General features: G+C 40.6%; 1 protein-coding gene across 1 annotated transcript; it reads right to left on the reverse strand.

Moving 5' to 3' along the window:
* Positions 1–19,295: 19,295 nt before the first annotated feature.
* Positions 19,296–19,751, reverse strand: LOC118636097 (ubiquitin-conjugating enzyme E2 2-like). Its single transcript, XM_036271149.1, has one exon. It carries the CDS (start codon positions 19,749–19,751, stop codon positions 19,296–19,298), a length of 456 nt encoding a protein of 151 aa, XP_036127042.1.
* Between the last annotated feature and the right edge of the window lie 418 nt (positions 19,752–20,169).

The raw sequence follows: 20,169 nt of genomic DNA on the forward strand, positions 1-20,169 counted from the left end.
GAAAAAGAAATAGACATACAGGTCCAGGAAGCACAGAGAGTTGCAAATGAGATGAACCCAAAGTAACCCACACCAAGACATATTGTAATTAAAATGTTAAATGTTAAAGATAAAATGAAGAAAACAATCTCATTTATAGTTCCATCAATAACATAAAATACCTAGAAATAAGTTTAACCAAAGAGGTGAAAGATCTGTACCCTGAAAACTATAAGACATTAAATAAAAAAAAATTGAGCATAATACAAGTATATGGAAGGATATACCATGCTCATGGACTGGAAGAATTAATGTTATTATGTATTCTGAGGGATATCAAAGATAGCAACAGAGTAGGTAGATGTTACACTCACCTCCTCTCAGGATCAAATTGGAATTATAACTAAAATATAGAGCAATCAACTAGAATAATCAATTTAAGAATAACCAATCATCTCGTAACTAAGGATTTACAGAAACCACACTGAGACTGGTAGGAGGGGCGAGGATGCAAAAAGGGCTGGCTCCACACGCATGGGCGGTGACTCAGAATCCAAAAGATATCTCAGCTGCAAAGGTTCCCCCTGAGGCATATGGGGTCTCAACCCTAAGCTGGGCTTCCCAGCCCAAAGCACCAGTATAGGAAGAGGTGCCCACATAACATCTGGCTGTGAAAATCAGTGGGGATTTTGTCCACCAGGGAGACACAGAAGTATGCTAGAGACACAGGTGCCCTCTTAAAGGGCCAGTGCACAAATTCTTATTCACAGCCACTCAGCCTGGGCTCCAGCAGAGGGAAGGCAAAGTGGAATAGAGGTATGTGAGGAGATATGGTTTGTCACTGTGGGGAGAGAGCCGACCAGACAGCTGCCAGGATCACTGTGCTGAGCCCTTCTCCTAGACCACAGACATCTTTCTTGGGTGGAACACTCCCCTCCATAGAACACCAGCTTGGGGCAATGCAATAACCCCACCTTCTAAATTCCCTCTCATCCCACCCTGCAGAGCTCAAGCCCTGCTGAGGAATCAGTTGCCTTGCCCAGGGTGCAGAGGTGGGCTCAGACTCAAGAGGTGTCAGTGACTGAGTTGTGTAGCTTTGGTGCAGGGGTCATTATCCCTACTTTCCCATGAACCTGACTGGTGTCTGCCCTTAAAGGGAGCACTAGCCCCACTCACTGGGCTCTTGGTGGCCCCACACTCCTGACTCCTGGTGGCTCTACCATGCCACAGTCTGGGCAGAATGTAGGACCGACTGAATTGTGTAGATTTGGGGTGTGGGCAACCCCCCAACACCTTACCCCAAGTCTATCACCCAACATTTATACACCCAACATAGAAGCACCTAACTATATAAAGCAAACTTTGATGAACATGAAGGAAAAGATCGACAGTAATACAGTCATAGCAGGGGATTTTAACACCCCATTGACATTAATGAATAGATTTTCAAGAAAGAAAATCAACAAGGAAATAGTGGCCTTAAATGATACACGAAATCAGATGAATTTAATTAATATATTCAGAGCATTATGGTGATTACAAATGATTGTGCATTTGTTAAAACTCATAGATATTTATAACCAAAAGAGTGAATTTTATTGTCTGTAAACTTAAAAAATGTATAGTGATGCAGTAAGAGAGCTTGAGCAATTGATTTAGATATAAAATAAAAAGTTGAAGGCCAACTTATAATTTATACCTTCATAATTATTCAATAATAAAGTAAAATTTTCTGTCATTCAAATGACTGGCTTTTCCATTTTTATGCAGTTGCATATCATGCAACCTTAGCATGTATGTGACCTTGAACATCTAGGTCCAGTTGGTTCTGATCTTTAATTCATTCATATCATTTTCTTGTGCTATGTCTTAGGGTATATAAACCTGTAAACCCTCCATCAGCATGTATAGTTGAGGACTCTTCCCCTAGAAATGAGGTTTTGAAATAGCAATCCTAAATTTTTTTTTTTCCTCACCCGAGGATATTTTTCCATTTTTGTACAGATAGAGTGGGAGGGAGAGAGAAGAAGAAGAGAGAGAGAGAGAGAGAGAGAGAGAGAGAGAGAAACATCGACGTGAAGGGACACATCGAGTGGCTGCCACCCGCACAACAAAGGCCGGGGACAAACTGCAACCGAGGTACGTGCCCTTAGCGGGAACCGAACCCGGGTCTCTCCGGACCGCAGGCCGACGCTCTAACCGCTGAGCCAAACCGGCCAGGGCGCAATCCTAAATTTTTAATAGTTAGGTAATAGTAAATTGCAATGTAAATATAAAAGTTTTTATGAGATTTAAGAAATATACATGGTCCCCAAAAGGAAATGCAAAGTAGAGTTTAAAATGATATAAAACTTATTTTATCTAGTCTAATTTTTGACTAGTTATATTGTAAAGTGGAGATGAATCTGTACAGCCCTCAATACTTTAGCGATCTGAGTGCACTTGACCCTTCGCTACAGATGGTTGTTCAGTGTTAGCGCTGCGGACCTTTCACCGCGCTGCCGAATAGGGTCTGAAGCACTGCGGTGTCTGATGCACGTTGCCCCCAGCGTGCAGGAGGATTTCAGTGCCTCCACGTCAAATGTTTTTAACCAACTTTGGGTTAAACTTGGACAAGTAAACATTGGTAAGATCAAACTTCTGACCAAAAAAAAAAAAATTGTTTTGTGAGAGAAAGTGACTAAACACCAATTTAGGAAAATTTTCTTAAGATTATGCAAGGACTTCTGGTCAAGACGGTGGGGAGGTAAACGCGGTATCGCGTCCTCCCACAACCACATCAAAGTTACAACTAAACTACAGAATGACCATCATTCAAAACCGCCTGACATCAGCTGAACGGCAGTCCTACAGCCACGGGATCACAGCAGCAGCCACAGGAGACTGGCAGGAGGGGGAGGGGACGGGCTGGTCCCACACCCACGTGTGGCGGATAAAAATCAGGAGGACACCTCGGCTGGGAAGGTCCTTCCTGAGGACTGAGGGGTCCCCGTCCCACACCAGGTGCCCCAACCAGGGTCTCAGTGCCAGGAAGAGAGTCCCCAGAACTTCTGGCTGGAAAAACCAGCGGGAACTGAGGCTCAGGGAGGCTGACTTGGCTGGAGCCCCAGGCAGCTCCTTAAAGGGCCCGCGCACGGACTTCTCGGACTCTCTCCCTCTGAGCTCGGAGGGGAGGCAGCTCGAGGGGTGCCAGAGACACACAAGGAAGAACTGAGCTGTTTGGCACTGGAGCGAGGGCTGGAGAGGGGGCTTTCTCGGGGACAAACGTGCTGTCAGAGGCCTTTGTTCCTTTGGTGAGCCCTTCCCTGGGGCGCAGACAGCCCCCATATCTGGGACTCCAGCAACCTGGCTCACACTGGTAGCCCCGCCCTGCTGACTCCCTGAGGCCCAGCCCCGCCCAACTTTCAGGCCCCCCCAAGCTGTTGCCACTTGCTTAACCATAGGACTGGTCTGTCTTGGATCCTGCTTCAGGTTTTTCCTAAATTCTTTCAAACCAGCAGCATCTGGTCTCAGCGAGCCCCATACCTCTCATTAAGTAATACACTGAAACAAACACAGGGAGGCAGCCAAAATGAGGAGACAAAGAAACAGGTCCCAAATGAAAGAACAGAACAAAACCCCAGGAAAAGAACTAAGCGAAATGGAGATAAGCAACCTAACAGATGCTGAGTTCAAAATACTGCTTATAAGGATGCTCAATGAACTTAGTGAGGGCCTCAGTGAACTTAGGGAGGGCCTCAAGAGCATAAAAAAGGACCAGTCAGAAATCATGGATGCACAGTCACAAATGAAGGAGGCATTAACTGAAATAAAGAATAATTTACACAGATTCAATAGTAGACTACGTAAATCCAAGAAGCAAACCATTGATTTGGAATATAAGGAAGCAAAAAACGCCCAATCAGAACAGCAAAAAGAAAAAAGAATCCAAAATAATGAGGATAGTGTAAGAAGCCTCTGGGACAACTTCAAGCGTGCCAACATTCGCATCTTGGGGGTGCCAGAAGGAGAAGAGCGAGAACAAGAAATCGAAAACCTGTTTGAAACAATAATGGCAGAAAACTTCCCTAACATGGTGAAGGAAACAGACATACAAGTCCAGGAAGCACAGAGAGTCCCAAACAAGATGAACCCCAAGAGGCCCACACCAAGACACATCATCATCAAAATGCAAAAGGTTCAAGACAAAGAGAGAATCTTAAAAGCAGCAAGAGAAAGGCAGCTAGTTACCTACAAGGGAGTTCCCACAAGGCTGTCAGCTGATTTCTCAAAAGAAACTTTGCAGGCCAGAAGGGAGTGGCAAGAAATGTTCAGAGTGATGAAAAGCAAGAACCTACAACCAAGATTATTCTATCCTGCAAAGCTGTCATTTAGAATCGATGGCCATATAAAGACTTTCCCAGACAAGGAAAAGTTAAAGGAGTTCATCACCACCAAACCGTTATTATATGAAATGAAGAGGGGTCTTTTCGAAGAAAAAGATAAAATATATGAACAAACAAAATGGCAATGAATACATATCTATCAACAATGGAATCTACAAACAAAATGAACAGGTAGAACAGAAAGATTCTCATAGATACAGAGAACATTTTGTTGGTTGCCAGATGGGAGGGGGGTTGGGGGAATGGGTGAAAAAGGTGAAGGGATTAAGAAGTACAAATTCATTGCTAGATTGACGAACCTCAAAGGGAAAGGGGTTGGGGGGGTGGGAAGAAATAAACCAAATAAACCAAAATAAACTTATATGCATAACCAATGGACACAGACAATAGTGTGGGAAAAGGTAGGAGGGGGACAGAAGTGGGAAGGAGGGGCTCAATGGGGAAAAATGTGGAACATCTGTAATACATTCTACATTCAACAATAAAGATTTAAAAAAAAGATTATGCAAGCTGTAGCGGAATTTTGTAACTTATTTTTAACAGATGTTAAATTAAATGTTCAAACCAAATAAATTGTATTTGTTTATATGTCTATATCTCTCTATATTTTGATATAAATTATTTCTATTCTATGTACTTAAGCTAGTACACATTTTTTTTTCTTTCTGCAGTTTATATCATTTGCCAGTCAACATCACTGGGGAAATAACAAGAGGGAAGAAAAGAGGGATTCATCATGTTTTGAAGTTTGAATCTGGACTACCATATAGCTAATTGGCTCTATAATTAGCCACAACCTCCAATGCAGCCTTAGTCAGAGGAGTAGAGGGATGAGTGCAGATGAACTAAAAAGCATGTCAGGTGCCCAGCCAGTGTGGTTCAGTGGGTTGAGCGTCATCCCATAGACTTAAAGGTCCCGGATTGATTCTGGTTCAGAGTACATTCTTGGTCAGGGTACATGCCCCGGTTGCGGGCTCAGTCCCCAGTAGGGGGCGTGCAGGAGGCAGCCGATCGATGTTTCTCACATTGATGTTTCTATCTCTCTCTCCCTTCCTCTCTCTCTAAAAATTATTAATAAAAAAAATATTTTTTAAAAAAATCAGGCAATTTATTCCCACACTCCCCTTCTTAATTTTATGAGAAATTTTTATTATTATGGGGAAAAAAAGATAAGAAATATTTTAAAAATATTATTAATATATGGAGATTCCTATAGACATTGCTTAGTTTCTTTTTATGATAAAATAAAAGTGATATATTAAGAAAGGAAGTACAACTTTTTTTAGCATGTACAATTTTTATATATTTGAATCCATGTTAATATATAGTAGATGTTATCTATTAAATGCTAAACTTTCCCTAGATCTTAAAAGTAATTAAAATTTAATTTCAAGATTTACATCTCATATCAATAGAGAAAGATCATGGTGGAAAGGGAGGTTGCTTATAGTGTCTATTTTCCTAGATGAACAAAACCACTGAAAGAAATATGAAAAAATGTGCCCTGGCCGGTTTGGCTCAGCGGTTAGAGTGTCCACCTGCGGTCCGGAGAGACCCGGGTTCGGTTCCCGCTAAGGGCACGTACCTCGGTTGCAGTTTGTCCCCGGCCCTGGTTGGTCGTGCGGGTGGCAGCCACTCGATGTGTCCCTTCACGTCGATGTTTCCCCCTCTCTCTCTTCCTCTCTCTGCCTCCCACTCTGTCTGTACAAAAAATGGAAAAATGTCCTCGGATGAGGATTAAAAAAATAAAATAAAATAAAAAAAAAAAGAAAGAGAAATATGAAAAAATGCTGTAAGGAACTGCAAATCTTTCATAGGTTTATGACTCAATGAAAAACTGAGGGGAAGAGACTCCTACTGATGAGCCTAACTACCATAAAGCTGTAAAACAGAAATCGTGAAATATGTCTAAGTTAAAGATTGGTCACGACATTCAGCTCAACAGATTTCTACTCGTAACAGCCAGAAAATTTTGTGCCAGTTACAGATAGCCCAGAGCTAGAACATAGGATTAATTTTCCTTGGATGTGTTCTAGTTAAGAAAACTTTAAAACTCAAAGTATTGTCAGATATACTATGAAGAGTAAAAGAGAGCTAAATATTCATGTGCTTGTTAGTCTCACCGCTACTTGGACAACACCAATAATCTGTTTTTAAAAAGCAAATGCTCTACCTAGGGTCTCGTTAAAAAACCTGAACTTAAAACCTGGATAAGTATGTGTTTCCAAGGATTATTTTTGCTAAATTTTGCTTTTGGCCTTAAATCAACGTAATAGGATGCTCCAAGTCATTAAACCAAAACATTATAGATGCTCATTACATTCTGAGAAAATGATATTCCCAAATTTACAACTCAGGTTAGAAGCACATTTCTGGGATCCTTCACTGCAGCTGTGAAGAGGTCAATAATAGTCATTGTTTTTCTGTTTTGTTTTATTTTGTTTTTGTTTTTCCTTTATTGATTTTAGAGAGAGAGGAAGGGAGAGGGAGAGAGAGATAGAAACATTGATGAGAGAGAACCTTCATTGGCCGCCTCCTGCATGCCCCCCACTGGGGATCGGGTCCTGACTGGGAACCGAACCTGCGACCTCTTGGTGCATGGATCGATGCTCAACACTGAGCCACACCGGCCAGACCAATATAACAATTGTAATGCAAGCCTTTTAAACGAGGTTCTAGACTAATTTAAAATGATTTTATTTGAGAGCCTAATGCTTCAGCAATATCCATAAATAAATGTTCCTATTTGTTGTAAAATAATTAATAAATTCGGATGTTTCCAATTCTGGTAGAAATAGACTCAATGACTAGAATTAATGTATAATGTAAGCCAGAAAAGAGTTGAATTGGGGGATTGGACAAGGAGTGATGACCAGCTGCATTGACTATCATCTTTAGTGATGAGAACTAGTACTTTTCCAGGGCACATGAGAAGCAGCACTGTCCCTAGTCCCCAAGTCCATTTCTACCAGAATTGTAAAACCTTAACTTAATAAACTATCTCTTAGCTTTTCTTCCATTTTTCCCTCTCCTATTTGGGCTGTGATTTTGTCTCACCTGAACACATCAACAGACTGCAAACTGATCTTTTCTCTTTAGTTTTTCCCATGACACCAGTCTACCGGATTCCTCTTCACCCCACATCACCCTCCCTTGTATTAGTTTCCAGAATTACTTTTATAAAGTGCAAAACTGACATTGTTATTTTTCTGCTTACCTTCTACTGCATCCTCAGAAACTAGGATGTACTCAAGTTTAGGCTACTTAGCAGTCTGATCTCTGCAATCATTTTTAACGTCTTCTCCTTCATGTGCATTCGGTGCTCCAACAACAATGAATTACTTAAAGTTTTCTGACAGCACCTTAAAACTCCTGGTCTTTGTTCATGTCATTCTCCTTGACCAGAATAAGCCCCAGCCTTTCTTTTTTTTAAAGTTTTTTTTTTTTCTTTATTGATTTTAGAGAGAGAGGGAGACAGAGAGAGACATCGATGAGAGAGAACATCGATTGGCCGCCTCCTGCATGTCCCTGACTGGGGATCGGGCCCACAACCTGGGCATGTGTCCTGACTGGGAATCGAACTGGCGACCTCTTGGTGCATGGGTCGACACTCAACCGCTGAGCCACACCCGGGCAGGCCACAAGGAACATTTTTATCATATGGGTATATAGTAAAGATAGTCTTCAACGATCCCATTTTACTCAATTGCAAACTAATACAGTGATGTGAACTTTCTTTTTTTTTTTATCCTCACCCGAGGACATTTTTCCATTTTTTGTTCAGGTAGAGTGGGAGGGAGAGAGAGGAACAGAGAGAGAGAGAGAAACATCGATGTGAAAGGAACACATCGCAACCGAGGTACATGCCCTTAGCGGGAACCGAACCCGGGTCTCTCAGGACCGCACGCGGATGCTCTAACCGCTCAACCAAACCGGCCAGGGCGTGATGTGAACTTTCAAAGGCAGCCCGAGTGCCTGTTAAAATTTGATCAAGCTACAGGGTTACACTGTTCTCCCGCTGAACATGACTGTGTACAAAAGTATTTGTCAGTTCTTGAGGCTTATTTTAATTTTCGTCTTTTTTTGCATCCACTACTTTATGCAACATTCAACTTTCCAGAGTTCTCTTTTCAAGGTACACTAGCAACCAGGTTTGTATCTACACTCAACTTTCAATTTTCTGCTAGCAGATTTTCTGCATTATAGCTCATCTTTACCAAATCTTGCTTTAGCTTCTCAGAGACATTATCAGCTCGACTGCTTACTATTATTATTATTTTTTCTCTTAACATGTAGGACACATTCCAGAAGATACTGGAAGAAGAGAAGTTATATTATCCCTCATTATTCTCACTCCACACGTTCTTGAGCTTAATAAGCACAAATGTTGAAGAATCAAAACATGTAATAAGATGTTTGATTAATGGTAGAAAATGTATGGTGATGATGTAATATCCCTTGCTAAACAACATATGACAAATGCCTTTAAAATACTAAAAGACACTTTAATGTTTCATAATTTGTAAGAAAAACTACTTTAGATAAGAAAGTTTTTGATATGCAAATATAGAAGCTTATATTCTCTTTATTGATTTTAGAAAGAGGAAGGGAGAGGGAGGGAGAGAGAGAAACATCAATGAGAGAGAACATCAATTGGCCGCCTCCTGCATGCCTCCCGCTGGGGATCGATCCCACAACCTGGGCATGTGACCTGACTGGGAATCGAACCAGCGACCCCTTGGTGCATGGGTCAACGCTCAACCACTGAGCCACGCCAGTGGAGCAACCCTCTTTATTTTAAAGCATTAGTGTTCTATTAATTTAGGTACATTGACACTAGAGTGACCGCATATACTTTTGTTGAATAAATACTTATTGCAAAGGAAAGTTTTCCAACCCATCTATTTAATGTCACAAGGGCAGCAATGTTTATTTGAATAGATTTCCCTCTTTAACGGATTGTGTTGTATAAAAGTTACAAATAAATATCACATCTGTTTCTTTAATTATTTGTTTGACAATATCAGTGTAGTTAAAGCATCTTGTTTCTGGGCTCCACAATTGAGATGTACAATTTTTCCCAATTTAAGTTTAAAGGCATCATACTAACCTGATTTTAAGAGAGCTCTTTTATTGAGGATTGAGCAATGTCTGTTCCATTATTCCTAAAAAAAGTTTTCCCAAATACCAAACCTTTTTCCGTGTTCTGGCTTCTGTTGAGAGAGGGTGCCACTGGTTCTGGGAGATAAATCTCCAGCTTTCATACATGGCAGCTAGTTTAATGCATAGTTAAACACCTCCTGCGTCTACTCATTTTGTTCTTAAGTATAACCATAAAAATGTTCTGTGACAGACTCATATCCGAGAAATATGTCATTTTATTGATAGATATTTCAGAGGGTATTAACCAAATTTGTGCATCTATTTCCCACTTAAAATATGATTTAAGAAAACTTGCTTACTTTGTTTGCTCTGTATTACTTTATTCTCATAAGTTCATATTAATGACTCGGAAACTTTTTGTGCTGGGAAATTCACTTTGTTTCTAAATGAAAGAAAGAACACTTAGAAGCGCAATCAGAGATGACAGAATGCTCTTGAAAAGCTATTGTAGCTTCAGATACATCTATGGTTGTGGGAACAATGTGTTGCAAGGTAACTAAATTACTGAAAGCGTATAATAACCAGCATAAAAATAGATATTTAAAACCATATTTTTCTATTAGTTTTATTTATGGAAGATCTAAATTACCTTCTCCCATGCTTTTAAATATATTTCTCGATGAAATTATATTTATTTAAAAATGTTTTCCCTTGCAATTTCTTTCTTAATAGACTGAAAAAAACTTTACTATTTACTGTAAATTATCCTCTATAAAGCACTAAAGAATATTGCAATGTGGAGACGTTTGAAAAGCCTGAGGCTCACTCATAAATATATTATAATATGTAAGATTTAATTGAGATCACAGTTTAGAAAGCTGAAGCAAAATTACAATATCCATGTTATTAGCACATGAATATTTAATATATATGTATTAATTATGCTTTTAAAAGTTATATAAACTGAAATTCGGAGATTCTTGTCATTGAACACCTTGAAAACCATTTGAAATGACTGCTTAGAAGCATAGGTTCCAATGTTTTGTTCTCCTGTTGATTAATCTTGAAAGACATCACAGTTATGGCTGGCAGTGCAGAAGAGTTATTTTAATGGATTCAACTGGAAAATGCTTTCAGGCTTTTATGCAGCTTAGTTTTCATGGTTTAGAGAGTATTGCAGGGTGGTCGCAACGAAATTAATCTTTACTTCCTAATGCGCATATTTCTGTTGTTTAGATTAAGCTGATGAATTTGGTTTACATGCAGAACGGAAAAATGTAATTTTGTATTTTCTGTCCCTAGTGTCTCAGTGGAATAACACTGGCTGTCAAGATGAGTTTAGACTTTTGTTTGCTGTTCCCATATTGTATGTTCACCCTTAATCCTAAATGACAACCCGAGAAGAAAGTGAGAAAAAAAGGAAGCTTTGTCAGATGGTGCAGAGCATTGTAATCCATTAGACATCAAGGTTTCACAATTTACGTTTCGCTGTAAATTACTAATTTGTACATTTCTGTCTTAATGTTATAAATCAAGGTTAGAATGAAGGCAGACTCACAGGAAAGAGAAAAGTCTAAGTCTCAAGAATAACATCTAACAGTGTTAGGGCATCTTTGATAATTAGAGTAAAACATATTGTTCTCAAAAGAAATGTGTTAAACTTGCCATGTGCAACTTTGTTTTTTAAGATGGTTTTCTCTTCTTATACTCCAACTATTCTATATTCCCTCTTGGAGTTCTGATGACTGAAAAGGGGCTTCATTAATATACACATTAGCATTAAAGGGCAGCTAACATGGTCATGTGTCAGAGCTCAGGGGGTTAGAGAATTCCAATGTAGTATCATGTCATGTTGCCAAATAAAGACCAGAACAGAGGGATTTCAGCACCAATTCTGATTAGTTGCCTCTCTCTTAAAAGGTACATAGAAAGGTAAAACCAACCTTCTCAGCAAAATCAATCTGTCATTGATGACACATTGTTTTATAGATTACCTTTTCCTAGTTTGATTATTTAGACAGTGCTATAGAATGTACAGATTTACAAAAAAATAGTTGCATTTTATATAGAGTATCTTTCTCTCATTTCAGAGAAAATTGTTTCATCTGTTGTTTCAAAAACATTTCAAATATAACATAATTAAATAAGAAATAATTAGACTCCTGGATACATGATTCTGACCACAATATTTATATCAATATAAAGTATGTAGACCTTATCAATAGGAAAAGGACTTAGAGATAACATTTTCTATTGCTACTTACTTTGACTAATTAAAACTCTTGTAAGCTGACAAAAATTTAGCACCTGATACTCTTCTACAGCAAATGTAAATTTTTATAAATTTGAACTTATTAGAAATAATGCTAGGCAAGTCTAAATTTCTATAAAGCAAGATACATACATATGTATATGTGGGTGTATAAAATATTAAGTATCAATAAAATATATTTTATTGGAATTATTCATTCAACAAGACATTGAGAATGTTAAGTGCCTACTGTATACCAGCTATTGTTCTGAAGCAGAGAATATATTTGGATCAAAATACACAAATTCCCTAGCATCTTGGAGCTTACATTTTAGTGGAGGAGGCAGACAATAAACAAACACATATATAATATTGTTTATGGTAATGATGTACTATACAGCAAACAAATAATGGGAATAAATAATGAAAGTGATTATATTATAGATAGGAAGATAATAAAAGGCCTCTATAGGGAGGCAATACTTGTACAGAAACCTGAGCAAAGTGACAATGATATACAAAGTAAAACAAAAATCAGCCCGTTCGGTGTGGCTCAGTGGTTGAGTGTTGACCCGTGCACCAAGAGGTCCCAGTTCGGTTCCCGGTCAAGGCACATGCCCAGGTTGTGGGCCCGATGCCCAGTGGGGGGCATGCAGGAGGCGGCCAATTGATGTTCTCTCTCATTGATGTGTCTATTTCTCCCTCTCTCTCTAAATATCAATAAAGAAAAAAAAATGTTTTTAAAAAAATCAATGATGCTACTACAGGGTTGGCATATACAAATCATATTACTCTGTTTTGTATAGCAGAGTTTATATGAATATGAGTGATGTGAAATACTTTATTCCCCTAGAAGGTTTAAAAACTGTCTCAGCAATAATGTTTATATAGTTAATTTGTTATACTCTTTTTTTTTTCATGGCTAACATAAGACAAAAAAATACTAAATTGTATTTCAATATTGTTTCCATTAAAATGTTTTCCATTTCTTCTATAATCACAGATTATGGACATTAATAGGGACCATTAGGACCTCAGAGAGAATCTAGTCCACTCCCCTCTTTTCACACAGGTGAGCTCAGATAATATGTAAATAATATTAATTGTATTAATAAGTTAATATAATTAATGATATAAATATGTGTGTGGTGTCGTGTGTGTGTGTGTTCGCTCTTGTTTGAATGCTGCTTAGTCCTGTCGAACTTTTCTTACTGTGTATCATGAACTTTGTCTTAGTTTACAGAATTAATTTTGAACATAATTCAGTTTCCGCTTGTGGCTCGATCACTTCTCCTAAATGAATGAAGACTATATCTTCTAGCAAAAACCAAACCTCCCTACTATGGCGGGGGTTTACTAAAAGCAGCATGTTAGCTTTGACTGAGGAAATTGAATCCTGTTGCCATTCGATGTACTAGCAATGGATCTTCATGCTACACCAGTGGAAGCCGGACTTCAGATGGATATTGTGTTTCTTCTCTTTTGGAAAATGCATTCTTCCTTGAGCTATAGGTCTAAATTTTTCTACCTTTCAAAGCCTTTTTTTTTTTTTTTTTTTTTGGTAAAAGGTGCCTATAAAATTTCTATGTGCCTTCATGTGTTTAGCAGAATTTCCCAAATGACATCCCAAGGATGCTCTACCTTAACCTGTAAAACCTGTGACTATGACGAGATGTCACTCCTGTGGTTGTTATATTCTATGGCATAGTTGCCCTTAAAATAGGGAGATTATACTGGATAATCTAGGTTGGCCCAGATTATCACACAATCCCTTAAAAGAAGAGAGCTTTCTCAAGGTGGTGGCCCCGGAAAAAGAAGCCAGAAAGATTTAAAGTATTAGTGAGATTCAGCATATCATTTCTGATCTGAAAATGAGGGTGGGGGGGGGGTGTAACAAGGAATGTGAGCAGTCTTAGGGAGTTGGGTGAGGTCTCTGGCTGGCAGCCAACAAGAGACAGGAATGTCCATTCTCTAACCACAAGGGACTGAATGTTGCTAACAATCAAAATGAACTTGGAAGTAGATTTCTCTCCAGAGCCTCCATAGAAGAACCAAACTTGATTGACACCGTGATTTGAAGTTGGTAATACCATGAGCACGGAAGTCAGTCACACTGTACCAGACTTATGACCTAGAGAGCTGTGAACTAATAAATGGGTATTGTTTTAAGCTGCTAAATTTTTGATGATCAGCTACACAGCAATAGAAAATTAATATATTTCTCAAAGTATGGCTACTTTGCACTAAAATCAGTATATGTATACTTTGAAGACTGGCAACATAAATATGTGTGGAACAGGCATAGTATACTAGATCATCTCAAGTGGAGACTTAACTTTCCTTAACATGACCACAGTATTTCTCTTATGCTCAGACAGAGAGAAGCAATATTAGTTGCTGCGTAGTCGTATCTGATAAGATAATGTATTGGTGGTGCAATTAAAAGCCAGTATTTAAACATTTTCAACTTGAAATATATGCTTGTCACTTTGGTGACATTTCTGGTTTTGTTTCTGCTAACCATGTACAATTGCTTCTAGGTTAGTTGTTGTTCCATAGAATGGCTGCTAAAATAGAGGGGGTTTTAATTCTTTATAAATTTAGAAGGTTTCTCTGAGATTACTTGTTTGATCTTTGGACAATGTATGGGTATTGACATAAATCGCCTTTAATAAATTCTGCATTTCTCCTTCTCATTTGCCAATCTTTCCTCTACTGTGTTACAAGAAAAAGACAAATCAGTTGTTGATATTCCAAAATGAGATCATGTTCTCTTGCTGCTATAATTTGTCTCCTCAAAAAAATTCATACATTGAAATCCTCTTGTTGGGGGAGGGGATGCAGGGGGCGGCGGAGGAAGGTAAAGGAGGGATAAATGGTGATGGACAGAGACTTGACTTGGAATACAGTGTACAGATGTGTTGTAGAATTGTGCCCCTGAAACCTGTATCATTTTGTTAACCAGTATTACGCAATAAATTAAATTAAATTAAAGAAAGAAAGAAATCCTCGTAACCTATGTAATATACTAGGAGTTGAGGTCTCTGGGAGGGGATTGGATCCTGAGGGCAGAGTGGTCTTGAATAAGATTTAGTGGCATTATAATTGAGACTCAAGAGGGCTCCCTTGCCCCTTCCATAATATCAGAATGCAGCAAGAAGACAACCATCTACAAACCTGGAAGCACGTTCTCATTAGTCATCAAATGTGCCAATAGCTTGATTTTGGACTTCCAAGTCTCCAGCACCGTGAAATACAAATTCCTGTTGTTCTAAGCCACTACTCTATGGCATTTTGTTATAGCAGCCCTAATGAAGTAAGACACTTGCAAATAAATAATGCCTTACAAAGAATCTTAAGATGTACCACCTCAGAAAATACAAATGTAAATAAATATTTGGATCATTCCTTTTTGGACAATCTGAAGCATTTTCTTAGAAGATGAGCATTTTCTTCAACTTCAACTGAGCTTCAAAAAATATTGGTGTTGGTAATTTTAGTTTCCATTGATGGAATACTTGCTTCTAGTGTTTTAACTAATTTTCACTAAATTTCAGTTGACACAGTGTGAAGCTCTTAAACTAAATTGCTTGAGGACCCTTGAAGTTTAAGTGATCTAATTTACATATCTCGTTCTGGCAGAGTTATATGCTATAATCAAATGCATTTGGAATTAGGTTGATGACACTTTTATTATTTGCCTGTACAAAATGTGTATAACAATCTCATCTTTCATTTCAATGTTTTGCATTGTGTATATTCTGACTGTGTATATATATATTAAAAACATATAGATCCATAATACGTTGAGCAATACCTGATCAAGCACAGCAATTCAGGAAAAATACTAATAAAATATGTATACTTCTAAAGTTTGATGACAAAGTGAATAATGAATAAAATTTGTGTAGTAGCTCATCACTAATTATTAAAAACAGATCTCTTATTGAACATTAAAAAAACCCTATGCTCCTCCAAAATTATAATTATAATTATAAACCACAATTTAAGGACAAGACTCGCATTGGATTAAATTTCCCCATAGTCCAACCTGTTTTCTCCATTAAAAAATTATACCTAGATTTATTTTTCTCATTTCAGCTTGCAAATTTGTCCATGTATTTTTAATTTTTTTCCTCAGAAAAATCTAAGAGACCTGCCAATTTACTTCTGTCATTTTGAAATTCAAATTTTAATCTACTAAATACCTGAATGAAAGGTTGGCTATCAGTTTTCCTTAGAAGATTCTGAAAGACTCTATATCCCCTCACTTTTAACCTTCATCTGCTAATAACCTCCAAATACTACATATATATGCAAATGATCTGTGTACATTTTACTTGTTTATATTTGCAATTGTATTGGGATGTGTTATCTGGGTATTTTAAAAAATTATTGAAATATCTTGACATATAATATTTTGTAAGTTTAAGATGTAGAACATATTGATTTGATGCATTTATATATTGCAATAAGAATAACCACCATAATATTAACTAATAGCTCTATCACATTACATTATTACCAATTCTATTTAAAAAATTTTTTTTTTCCTTTATTAATTTTTAGAGAGGAAGGGAAAGGGAAAAAGAGATAGAAACATCGATGAGAGAGAACATCGATTGGCTGCCTCCTGCATGCCCCCCACTGGGGATCGGGCCCACAACCTGGGCATGTGCCCTGACTGGGAATTGAACCAGCGACCTCTTGGTGCATGGGTCAATGCTCAACCACTGAGCCACACCGGCCGGGCTCAATTCCATTTTTATAGTGAGAACAATTAAGATCTAGTTTCTTAGCACTTTTTTTTTATTATTGATTTGAAAGAGAGAGAGAAAAGAAGGGAGAGGAACAGAGAGAGAGAAACATTGATGAGAAAGAAACATCAATGGACGTCTCTCATATGCCCCCTATTGGGTATCAAGCCTACAATGTCGACATGTGCCCAGACCTGGAATCAAACTGGCAACCTCTGGGTGCAAGAGAAAATGCTCAACCAACTGAGCCACACTGGCCAGGGTTAAACCATAATACTTTGGAAACAAATATTTTATACATATCACTATATTCATAATTTTGTTTCTTATCACAATATTTTCAATATAAAACATAACATTCACATGGATATGTTATAAGTGGGTACTGTAATATTTATAACATATCTATAAATTCATATTGATATGTTAGAAATGAGTACATTAATATTACTTGGTACAGTGAATGTAGTTACTAAGAATTCAAGTGAAGCACTGGAAATGAAACTGGAGAGCCAGACAGGGACCAAAAATGAAAGACTTTATTTGGCAAACTAAGAAGTGTTCATTTTATTCTGTTATTAGCAAGTTTAATGTTCTAATGTAAAAAAAGCACATTTCAATGTCTGATTCAATGACTTTCCCAAGTGAGTATATATTTTGTATTTACCTAAATTATCTAACTTGGTATTTAGATCAATTTGGGTAAATTTCTGACTCCGTAGTCAGTTAGACCATCTTAAGACAATACAACCTATTATTCATGTTATCTCAATATTTAAGTACAAATGTGGGTGATTTTTTGGACATAAATATGCTAACATTTTCCAATGTAAGTTCAAAAGGGAAAATAGGATTTTTTCCATTACACACAGGTTTCCATGAAACTGATTTTTACCTTTACTTCCAGACAGATCCCAGCAGTTAGGACTATCAGGGTGACGTTCTCCGTGATGTTTCTACACGTCTTGTGACGGCAGGTGTCCTGGACTCTCAGTGTCCAGGGCATCTGTGTAGCCAACAGCCTTGGAAGACAGAGCTCCCTCCAGGGCAGGGGGCGGATTTGTTTCCTGAGCAGGTTCAAGATAACATCTCTCTCTGGGAAAGGTTGGTCAGGTTTGCGGGCTTCTTCAGGGATTGGGGAGTTCCTGTGCCTGTGATCACTGAGCTGTGACATGAACCCAGGGTGTGTGCACCCACGGCCCACTCCCCATGTCCCCCTTGGGTCTGGTCTTGGGGTCAGGGGAACTCATGCTGCCTGCTGGGCCCTGACTCACGTTGTGTGTAACCCAGGGTCTGTGTCAGTCAGCAGCCTCCACGACACTGTGACCGGCTCCCATGCGGGCTTGGAAGCTGAGTGAAATCTCAGACCCCACAGAGCTCTTGAGATAATAAGACAAATTAGAGTTGGTAGGTGTGGATGCAAAAAGGGGTTCTATGGAAAATAACCTCCCAGGGTGACCTGGTCATAAATTCCTTCCCGGGCAGGTCCTGGTGGGGTATCACACCCCAGACATATAACCTTTTTAGTAAAAGATTATGTTGCCCTGAGCAGTGTGGCTCAGTTGGTTGAGTGTTATTCAGGGCACCCAAAGGTCACCAGTTCCATTCCCGGTGAGGGCACATGACCAGGTTGCTAGTTCAGTCCCAGGCTGGAATGCATACCGGAGGCACTATATTGATGTTTCTCTGTCACACTGATGTTTCTTTCTTTCTCTCCTTCTCCCTTCCTTCCTTGCTTAAAATCAATAATTAAAACAAAAACAAAACAGGTTTGCGTCAGCCTTAAGCAAGGCCTGTCCATTGTTTCTGTGCATCTAGGTTAACACACCGTTGAAATGTGGGAGCCACCCTCAGGAGAGCCCACCGTTTGGTAACTGTCCTGTCTCCACTCCCCCCTTGCTTTCTCCCACCTTCCTGTAATCTTCCCTGTGTTTTCTCCTTCATTTAAAATATGTAAAAGGAGCTGCAGACTGTCATTATGAGAAGCACTTTTTTCAGTCTGCTGAGATCTTGCTTCCAGGCGTATCGTCTGTTTGGCTCAAATACGTTTTTATAAAATTCTCTGGGGTTGAATGTCCTTATGTTGAAGTAGACGTGTCCTGAGAAGTGGGGTACGCCCCAGAGTGGGGGACAGGCAGAGTGGTCAAAGGTGGGGACTGAAGGTGTGGGAGGTGGAGGTGTCTGGGAGCAAAACACATCCCTTTGTTTTGTACCAACCCCTAATCCACTTCATTTTTGTCCCATTAAATTTAGATCTCAGTGTAGATGATACGGGTTCCTACTGATCTTGGTCAGAAACAGGAACCGAAGACCCAGGTTCTTCCGCATAGAAGCGATGCCTAGTCAGCTCTGTGGTCTTCACCCAGTGTGTCCCCCCCGTGGTCAGCTCTAAGGATCCTCACTGACAGTCATCCCACTGACTGGCGGGACTGCCCCCTCGTCCTGAAGACTCCACCCCCTGGTCTTGCTGTCCCTCCTCAATCAGCAGAGAAAGCTTTCGGTCCAATGGGGATCAACGCTGGTCTGTCTCACACCCCCCTCCCCCAACCTTGCCTCATCCCCAGGGCCCCCCACCTTATGGCCCCCACCCCTGTGCACACCCCCTGCTGTGTCAGGTGTACAACGTGCCCAGACCCATGGGACAGGTGCTTCTCAGAGCCCAGTCGAAGCGCTGTGTAAGGGATGCACACCTTTACTGGGGATCCCACGGCACACCTTTATGGGGATCACAGAGCACACCTTCATGAGATCCCAGAGCACATCTTTATTGGGGATCACAGAGAACATTATTGGGGCCACACGGCCCACCTCTATTGGGGATTACATGGCGTACTCCTCGGTCCACTTGCGGGCCCGGAGGTCGAACTCGGGCCTGTCCGTCAGGAACACGTTCGCAATCTCGGGATCGAGGATGTCGTGCGGGCTGGGGTCCGCCAGCAGGGCGCCGATGGCCAGCAGCACCTGGGAGACGGTGCACGTGGGCGCCCACTGGGAGGTCAGCAGGTCCAGCCCGATGCACCCACTCTCACTTACGTTCGGGTGGTAGATGGGGGTGCTGAACTGGACCTGCGGCGGGTTCAGGGGGTAAGTAGCTGGAAACACAATCTCTAGGCTGAAGATGCCGCCCTCGTAGGGGCTGCCCTGGGGCCCTATGACCACCCCCTGCCACGTGAGGATGTCGTCCTCCAGGGGCCCCGCGGAGCACAGCTCGGGGGGCTGTCGAGAAAGGTCGCGGAACTCCTTCAGCAGGCGTCTCACGGCCCGAGACTGCGCCATGGCCGACCCTTGTCCGAGGTCCTGAGACAGAAAGTGCGGACCCGGTCAGGTCAGGGGACAGGTGGGTCAGGTCGGGTGGGATGGATGGGTCAGGGGTGATGGGGACAGGGCCGGGGACGGGGGCAGGGCCGGTGACGGAGACAGGGCCGGGGACGGGGGGCAGGGCGGGGGACGGGGGCAGGGCCGGGGACGGGGGCAGGGCGGGTGATGGAGACAGGGCCGGAGACTGGGGACAGGGCCGGGGACGGGGGATAGGGCCAGGGACGGGGAGCAGGGTGGTGACGGGGACAGGGCCCGAGGTGGGGGAGGGTGTGGAAGGAATGACGGGACCGGCGGGACGGATGGCTCCCGTCCACCTGTGTCTTGCACGCCCCCGGCTCGGCCCCCTCTCTCCCCAGCAGCCGCCACCCCCTCTCAT

Source organism: Molossus molossus, unplaced genomic scaffold (assembly GCF_014108415.1).
Source record: "Molossus molossus isolate mMolMol1 unplaced genomic scaffold, mMolMol1.p scaffold_m16_p_2, whole genome shotgun sequence".
Classification (NCBI taxonomy): Eukaryota; Metazoa; Chordata; class Mammalia; order Chiroptera; family Molossidae; genus Molossus; species Molossus molossus.

Coding starts and splice junctions, on each gene's coding strand:
- LOC118636097 (XM_036271149.1), bottom strand. CDS start 19,751: ATGGCGCAGTCTCGGGCCGTGAGACGCCTGCTGAAGGAGTTCCGCGAC.